The following is a 9,198-nucleotide window of genomic DNA, read 5'->3' on the forward strand; positions in this document are numbered from 1 at the left end:
TAAACATTTCTGTTTACATATACCTGGACTAGTTGAGCAAGTTTTTTTTTTTTTTTTTCTTTCTTTCTTTCTGCAGCTCAGCTCAGCTCAGCTTAGTCAGCGCAGTTGAATGACGCGCGAGGCACGCGTGGATGACGCTGCGCAACAAAATCATGGGGGGGAAGTGCAGAATTCTACGGAGGTGCAAAATCTTCGCTATCTATGTTCCCAGAACATAAAATGATTTTATTGCATTGAATCAACCATGACAAACATTTCGCCATAATTTAGCTGATGAAATTCAAGAACGCTGCATGATAATTCGCACGAGCCAGTCGCGTGTGAAGATTGTGACATCACACGCGCCACGACCATCATCGCTTAGCAACCCCGAGCCGCGCGTGGCGGCACCGGCGAGTGCGGAGCGTGAAAAGGTGGCGATTACAGACAACCGTCGTGTTTTTAAGTGCGTTGCGAGTCCCGAGAGCGCGGACGGGGGATGTGATCATGGAGGCAAGAAGGCGAAGAGAAGGATCCGCAACCGCTGCAGTGCAGGACTACCTGGAGTACAGAAGGTCTGTGTTCACACATTACAAATTCCAGATGCTCCTCGCTGTACAACAACAGATTATCATTAGCGCGTCCTAACGGCACACTTGAAAACATTCAGAGAACAGCAAACACAATTTTAAAATCCTCTTCCTGCACCATTAGCGAATGACACACTGTAGCAGTATCATCATGTTGGCAGTTACGATAAACCGGCGTTAATCCTAGTGGTGACTGAAGCCCGGAATAGAGGCTACCACAAATTTTGTAGTCCTAGTATCAAATAAATAACGAGTTCTAACCTCAGTGAGTGGTTCAGTAACAGCAGATGAGATGTTGGAGGACCAAAAATGTCAATAAATCTCATACACTAGTATAATATATTTTTTATGTAGATTTCTTATTTCTTAAATACATACATATTACTCTGTATATATGTTATGTAACACATGTATATATGTTACACTAGACTATTTGCAGTGATTTATACAGCTGGGTAGTTTTCACTGTGTCAATTCACACACACACACACACACACACACACACACACACACACACACACACACACACAGAGTCTGAAACTGCCTGTCCCGAGCGGGGTTGCGGCAAACCAAAGCCTAGCCTGGCAGCACGGGGCACAAGGGACACACCCAGGATAGGACGCCAGTCCACCGCAGGGCAACCCAGGCAGGACTCGAACCCCAGACCCGCCACACAGCGGGACCCGGCCAAGCCCACTGCGCCATCGCACGCCCCCCCGGTGTCAGTTCAGGGTTCTTCAATTCAGGGAACTACAGCAGGAGCAGGATTTGTACCAGGGTTCTTAAATTACAAAGAAGCCACTCTACCCACCACACTACCTGCTGTTTACTGGAAAACATAAATACAAGGCCCTCCATGCTGGTTTGCTTTTTCAGAGTCCTTTTTTTTTTTACAAGTATTGCATTTATAAGAACAGAAATATTTACATTTATCCATTCTGCAGACGCTTTTCTCCAAAGTGTCAAACGTCATAGAAAACCATACAAAATTATACCAACAGGCGGAGAGATCTAGTTGTAGATGTGAGTCCTGAAGAAAAGTCAGTTTGTCTCCCACCACTGTATAAACCAGTATAGTTTACACGAGTAGTTGCATATCATTTTTTAGCACACATTTATGTCTTCATGATCGGGGGGGGTATGGTGGTGCAGTGGGTTGGCCTGGGTCCTGCTCTCTGGTGGGTCTGGGGTTCGAGTCCTGCTTGGGGTGCCTTATGATGGATTAGCATCCCATCCAGGGTGTGTCCCCTCCCCCCTCAGCCTTACGCCCTGTGTTGCCAGGCTAGGCTCTGGCTCCCTGCAACCCTGCATGGGACAAACGGTTTCAGAAACATTTATGGAGCACATAGGAGAGAAGTGAGTCTGAAAGAGATGTTTTGAAACCCTTCTTGAATGTTAAGAGACATTCAGCAGTTCTGAGTGAAAGAGGGGGAGGTCATTGCTGGTAATGTAGTAGTTAGAGCTGCTGCCTTTGAACCTAAAAGTTGCAGGTTTGAATCCTGCCTCCAACAATAGTACTCTTGAGCAAGGTACTTACCTTACATTGCTCCAGTAAAATTACCCAGCTGTATGAATGGGTAATTAACTGTGAGTAGATTAACATTAGAAGTTGTTACGCAGAAATGTGTCAGTTAAATAAAAAAATTTCAAATTCCCGCCACCACATTGGAAGCATAACGGAAAACAGTTGCGCTTTTGATTTTGGACCTCTTGTGCGTGGAACCACCGAATGGTCAGACATGGATAAGCATAGGAGTCTGTCTAGAATCTGTGTGCATTTATCTGGAATGTCTTGCATATCAACAAAAACAATATGCTGACAATTCAGCTTGCAGTACTACATATTTTACAAGCGTGTCTAGGTGTGAAACGGTATTAGGTGGAAGTTGGTGCGTCTGGTGTCACTGGAGATCCTTGTCCTGCATCAGGATTGTCGGAGAGGATGATGGAGGGAGACCGTTCACTCCTGAGGAGTATGAGGAGTACAAGAGGAAGGTTCTGCCCAGCAGACTGCAGAACAGGCTGTATGTGAGCTGTGGAGTCCCAGGTGGAATGGACTGCAAGCTCGTTGGTCCGGAGACACCCTGCTTCTGTACACACAGGTCAGGCCACAGGGCATCGCAGCCCTCTTTCTTTGATTTTTCTTACTTTAAAATGTGCAGGACAGTAATTAATTTTCATCCTTTTTTGTCATCTTGGGTTGATTAATTCAGTTATTCATTCATTTTCAGCTTATCCAACAAGGGTCTTCATGATCTGGAGCCAGTTCCAAAAAGCAAAGGAATCATAATTTTGATGCCACTTTAAATACATCAACTAACTAACTGATGTGGAGATCTCAAACACCCCAGACTGCATATCCCTCACTTCATATGTGCTGTGTAATGTGCTTTCAGAATCTGAAGGGTATTGAAGGCATTGTAACGAAGGAGGCCGAGACGGTCACGGGCAGTGCTCGTGAGGAGGGGTTCTTATTGAAGGGTACGGGGGGAAAAGGAGGCACAGGGAGCTGGTGTCTGGGGGTGGTGATCGGGACGAGGGTTCGTGGTCGGGGACGTGTTTTGGCTCGTGCTTCCTGACGTCTCGGTGTCGTCTCCGGCGTCGAGGTCTCACGCGCCTCATCTCCCTTACTGGTCCGACCGAGGGAAGAAATAGAAGTCGTGACTAGATTCAGGTGCCGTTGCTCCACCCCACGCTCCACCCCACGCTCCGCTCGGTCTTCAGCCCGCCCCGGCGTGCTACAGGCATATCGCTCAGATTTCTTCTTTCCATGGTGTATTCTTAAGTAATCGCGGAACGAACGGGTGACTGTGCAAAGCTGATGTTTATTACACAAATCGATGCATCTGAGATGTGTTTGATTTAAGGTACAAGCAGCACCGGACAGACTTTGAGGAGCTGCCGTCGGTGCGGCCCCTGACCCTGCCCTGCCTTGTCAGAGGCTGCGGGTGTAGCTCCTACTCCTACGTCCACCGGAACGGCTCCCAGCCGCTGCGCTGCCAGTGCAAACACTCCGCTCCGGACCACAGCGAGCTCACGGGACACCCCTGCAGGAAGTGTGAGTCCCGCTCCATCCCTGGACAGCCCACCGTGTCCCTCGCTCTGTTCCTTATAACTGCTGGCAAACTCAGTCATCTGATGTTGTCTTGTGTAACTTCTAATTCTGTGGAAGGGATCTCAGTGCTCAGTTAATAATTTTATTCAAAGTCACTTTACATTAGGAGCAATTAACTTTTTATTCCTTGCTCAAGATCCCTTTTGGAACTCAAATCAACAACCTTCAGGTTAAAACTTTGTGTCCTTAGCCACTACGCCATCGGTCTTCCCTCAGTTGCTGCACTCAACATACCTTTTTTTTTTTTGCTGATCCTGTTCCGATGTGACCGCAGGCTCCACATGTCCTGGGTTTCGCAGCCCTTTCACCTGCGGCTGCGGCCAGCCCAGCTACGCTCACCGAACTCTCATCGAGACGAAGGAGGAGCGTCTGGCACGGGGCCTACCTGTAGGCAAGGACGTCCCGTACGCCGCTATGGGAGGACTGACCGGGTTCAGCTCTCTGGCTGAGGGCTACATGCGTCTAGATGACAGTGGTATAGGTGAGGCTGGTAAACATCTCAGTATTATATGTTGGTCAGGGCAGCATGGGAATGTAGCACTGGTGCTTCAGTGCTCTTCTGTTGGGCTTTTGGACATGGCTTAGAGTCTGGCTCAATCTCTGTGTAGTTTCCATGTTCACCTCAGTTTCCTCTTGGTGCTCTGGTTTCCTCCCACAGGCCGAAGACACGTGTTTCAGGTGAATTTGTGAATCTGTCTTTACTGGGTGTGTGTGTGTGTGTGTGAGTGAATGAGTGTGTGTGATTGCCCTACATTGGGCTGGTGTTTTGTCTAGAGGTCCCCTGCCTCATACCCTGTGCTTCCTGGATAGGTTCTAAACCACTGGTCTTGCATCTGGCAAACAGTTATTGAGAATGGATGGATGGATGGATGAATATTTGAGTCCTAGATGTAAAAAAAAAAAAAAGAAGGTTAAGAACATGTTCGGGTCACAACACGCATACGTTAGGTCGAGTAAAAAGGTACGGCACAGACATTCTCATGGAGAGAAGTTGTCACTGGCTGTTTCATCAAATGACTGCAATATTTGTAACATATATAATATATAATTCAGACAATGCATGCATGCATCAACTGTATTCACACTGCCGGAGAATACCAGGTTACACGGAGATAGATGACTTTGCACTGTGAAGTCCCTGGTTTAACCTGCTGTTTGTCTAAGTCTTCTATTGACTAATTCTGTACACAGAAGGCCTCGGGTACAAAGTGTTTTGTGTAAACTGTCCTTGTCAGACATCATTGCTTTTGCAAACTTTTTGTGCCTCCAGGTGCCCCTCCCTCCTCTTCTTTGGTGCCACATGGATGCGGATCTTCCTGGGACCATGTCTTTCAGAAAGCACCTGGGACAAAACCTGAGGAGGCAGGTAGTAAAATATTGGCAGGTGCTTCGCTCAGATATGCTGAAACTTTCCTTTCGATTGGACGTATCCAGGAAAGAAATGTCACCGAAGACGATGGGCCAGAATATTAACTGCAGTAATGTCAGCTTTGTGGTTAATCAGGTTGGACCACAAGTTCTTCTGTCTGGAGAATGATCAGACCTTTATATCTGTATAATTTCCCTGCATTTAGTGCCACCAGTATGTGGTAGAGACGCATACACATGAAGTGTGTGTGTTTCGGCTTCCAGCGATCCAGGAATAAATGGATCAATTGTATTTGTATCCGTATCAACTGTTTTTCTACCTGAAAGCCAAGCAAGACTCTGTCTGTCATGTGAGGTCCAGTAAAGGTGTCTCAGAGAAGGGAGGAGGAGGAGAAGTCCAACAAAGCCAAGCTTTTGCACACAGTCATAAAGTCGTTCACCAGGTGTAGGTGTGTGTGCAATCTGCCTTGGGCTCCTTGTGGGTCATCATTAAAGTTTACTCATGATGTGGACTATGATATGGTCCCAGGGATGGGCATGGCATGGCATGGGATGGGATGGACTGATTTGAGGAGGCTGAATGTGCAGGCAGGGAGATGTGTATGGTATCAAACCTGCACACTGTTCTGGTTTGCTCTGTTAGTTGTACACATGGTCAGAGCTGTCATGGGTGCGACATGACCTGACCTGTAAATAAACTGGATGAGTAAGAACAAATATCAGTGAGATATTTATGAATTTCTCCCTTTGGCTTCAGTGAAATACTGCTTTGCGTTGCTGGTCCCCTTGAGAGGATACGGCGCATTCCTTTAGAAACAGGTCTCCGCGAAGCCGCGTGAGGTTTTTTAGACATTCTAGAAGCCAGTGAATATGAAAGCTGTGTTTACAGGACATGTCACAGACATTGTAAATGATACCTCGTAATTACAGCATGCTTTTTCTGCGCAGGAGTGAACTCGCTGACTGGGCAGCTGTCAGGTCTGAAGACGAGGGAGGAGGAAGAGATGGCCTATTTTGAGAGGCGCTACCAAGAACGTGTAAGTGCTGCGAGGAAGGAACCCAAAGGCATTTGTTTTGTGCACAGATTGTTTAAAAGTTTGATGTTCCGTGTTAAGATGGTGTGGCAGCAACGATCTTGGCCGCACTGCCTTTTTGTGCTCTCGCGGTCGTTCCTGGGTAAAGGCTTCTGCGGAAAAGGGACGCGTGGCTTGCCACGGACAGGTTCGGCTGTATTTATCCACCATGCTTACAGTCATGTGTTTGGTTAAGAATGTATGTTTTGGCACGTTCTTTTTTTTTTTTTTTAGAAACGGACCTGCTCTTAGTGACACGTACGGGAATCTTCGAAGTGTACAACGAAGAACTGTGGTAGAATCAGAGGAAAGCTGGTTTTAGGGAACTGGTTTAGTGTCTCTTCTTGGCGAGGAGTTAACATCAGTATGTGGTGTTTGGCTACATTTACAGAAAAAACGTGCTTCCCAGGGGGGTGTGGTGGCGCAGTGGGTCGAACCGGGTCCTGCTTTCCGGTGGGTCTGGGGTTCGAGTCCCTCTTGGGGTGCCTTGCGGCGGACTGGCGTCCCGTCCTGGGTGCGTCCCGTCCTGGGTGCGTCCCGTCCTGGGTGCGTCCCCTCCCCCTCCAGCCTTACACCATGTGTTGCCAGGTTAGGCTATGTCTCCCCGCGACCCTGTATGGGACAAGGAGTTCAGACAGATGTGCTTTCCTCTAATTAAAACCGGTAATGAAATGAACAGATGCTGATCGTAACATTTTTTTAATTTTTTTTGTCTTTTTCAGCTCAAAATGGAGAAACAAGCCAAACGGAAGGCATCAGCTAAAGGCAAATCAAGGGGTACTGACTAAAGGGACCTGAGCTCTCGCTCCTTCACTATCCCAAGACAGGGTTGTAGTGGTCTGAAGCCCATCCTGGAAACCTGGAGTGTTAGGCTAGGCATGCCACGGCAGTCCATTGCAGGGTAATCACACACACAGACATGCACACATAGAGGTGCAGGCCAGAGGCAATTCAGTTACAAGCTCATCTGAAACACCTCTTTGGACTATGGGGGGAAAAAAACACAAGAACGCAGAGATAATATGCAAAATCCACAGAGACTGAACGGGAAACAAATCTACAGCCGAACCCACAACCAGTTTTCTTTAAGGATAACATCACTGTATCTGTAAGTCCCGTTACAACCTATCAGTTATTGGGGGACCAACAATTATTAGCAATGGTACTCAATGGAGTTATGCATAAACATTGGGGGAACATATTAGACTTGAAAACTGTGGGACATGTTCGGTCTGCTGTTTTGTCTTTAATACCTGGTGCCAGTATTAAAAATAAATGTTACATTTGTGAATTAATGTTAAAAGACTTTTTTTGAACTGAACGTTGATATTACAGTTCAATGAAAGTTTCTCTTTTTTATCTTTCAAAGTTCTTAAAATTCATTATATGCCGACTATAGTCGAAGTACAGTCATCTAAAGCATCCTGTTAGTTCTTGGTTTGCTGTCATGTGGGAATTATGGATGGTGTAACAGTTTTTCTTCATTTTGCTTTCGAAACCCAAGGAATTTCATTTTAAAGCAATGATCACCTTCACGAGCGTCTAAAGGGTTCAAGTTTTGTCGAAGCATATCGGCAAGATGTCTTCAGATGTTCTCGAAATACACTCTACATTTTACAACGCTATCCTGTAGAGGTCAGTAGTGCTATACACACAGTTCTGTATGTGTCGTTCACTCACTATTGCTCTTTGTAACCACACATAATAAAATATAATGCAATGAAACATTTGTGAAGAATTCAAACTAGACAAATGCAGATTAATAGGCCAGAAACCTCATTCGTATAAACATAAGTGTTTCCAGTATATATATCTGTGTGTGTTGTATGTAGAATGAAAAGTGTTTTTACTGTGTGTATTGATGATTGTACTAGGGTGAGGTGAGTGCTGCTGTAAGATGTTTGACCAGGCATATGATGCAAAGTATACAAAGTATAAAAGCTTTTTAAGTTAAATAAATCTAGGCACCTCAATCAAAGCAGCGGGCAGCACAGAAGGCAGTGTCTGATTTTTTGTGGTTTCATTGAAATCTAAAGTTGAAACTGCATCGTGATGCCTCCAGTTCCTCTAAATAAAAAAAAAAAAGCCTGACAACAAAAGGTAAAGATACTTGACAGGTATTGTGAACGTTATGTGATAATACAGTATAATTTTTCACTGAATAATCATGTTTCAATGTATCTAAGCATCAGGCCAGAGGAAGGATATTTTACAAGGTTCAATCTGTGAAATGTTTTATTTTTGGTTTTGCATTGCAAATTCTGACTGCATTTAATTAAAATTAATAAACGGATTATGTCTCTGGAAAAAACAACAATCAATCCCAGTTGCGTTTTCAGTTCCTTACGTCAATGATCGGGGGTGACACAGCCACATCTCGTAACCGCTTTATAGGTTGTCTAAGTCTATTAATCCTGAGCATCTCAGCAGATATTCCTGAAGGGGGAAATTGAAAAACAACACTGTTTCCTAAAAATATTTGAAAACATTCTTACACATCCTGAAATTCTGTTACTAAACAGTTCATAGCCAGTGCTTAAACCAGGGAAGAAAAGGTGATGGTTCTGTAAAACATACAATCTAGGCACACATAAAAAGGTGTCAGTTTTCAGTTAGAACTCCCAGTGTTTTCGCATCAAATAGGCAATAAACAGAGCATTTTTGGAGAAAATTCCATGATTTAATACCCAGCAACATTTCATATTCACATAAATTTTTATCCATTGAGTAAAATATTAATAACATGCACTACATTTACTCATTCATTTAGCTGACACTTTTCTCCAAAGTAACTTGCAATGTTAAGGTTACAGTTATTTGCCCATTTATACAGCTGGAGCAATTGTTAGGGTAAGTACCTTCCTCGAGGGAACTACAGCGAGAAGTAGGGATCAGACCTGCAACCTTTAAATCCAAAGGCAGCAACTCTAACCACTACGCTACCAGCTATACGAGTGCTCTGTATAGCTATGCTGTTACAACTGTACCAGCTGTATAGTATATATACACACACATTTCTGAAACCGCTTGTCCCATGTGGGGTTGCAGGGAGCCAGATTCTTTCCCGGCAACA

The 9,198-nt window shown here is 45.0% G+C and overlaps 1 protein-coding gene across 1 annotated transcript; it reads left to right on the forward strand.

Moving 5' to 3' along the window:
- Nucleotides 1-149: 149 nt before the first annotated feature.
- Nucleotides 150-8,385, forward strand: fam221a (family with sequence similarity 221 member A). Its single transcript, XM_018750240.2, has 7 exons — nt 150-554; nt 2,498-2,671; nt 3,437-3,627; nt 3,959-4,165; nt 4,955-5,050; nt 6,001-6,089; nt 6,848-8,385. The coding sequence occupies exons 1-7, from the start codon at nt 487-489 to the stop codon at nt 6,911-6,913; spliced, it is 891 nt and encodes a 296-aa protein (XP_018605756.2). The 5' UTR covers nt 150-486; the 3' UTR covers nt 6,914-8,385.
- Nucleotides 8,386-9,198: the final 813 nt, after the last annotated feature.

Source organism: Scleropages formosus, chromosome 23 (assembly GCF_900964775.1).
Source record: "Scleropages formosus chromosome 23, fSclFor1.1, whole genome shotgun sequence".
Taxonomy (NCBI): domain Eukaryota; kingdom Metazoa; phylum Chordata; class Actinopteri; order Osteoglossiformes; family Osteoglossidae; genus Scleropages; species Scleropages formosus.

Bases quoted from the DNA above. Each gene is read 5' to 3' on its own strand.
- fam221a (XM_018750240.2), top strand. From the start codon at position 487: ATGGAGGCAAGAAGGCGAAGAGAAGGATCCGCAACCGCTGCAGTGCAG. The intron at 5,051-6,000 runs GTAGTAAAATAT...TTTTCTGCGCAG, and splicing joins GACAAAACCTGAGGAGGCAG to GAGTGAACTCGCTGACTGGG. The intron at 6,090-6,847 runs GTAAGTGCTGCG...TGTCTTTTTCAG, and splicing joins AGAGGCGCTACCAAGAACGT to CTCAAAATGGAGAAACAAGC.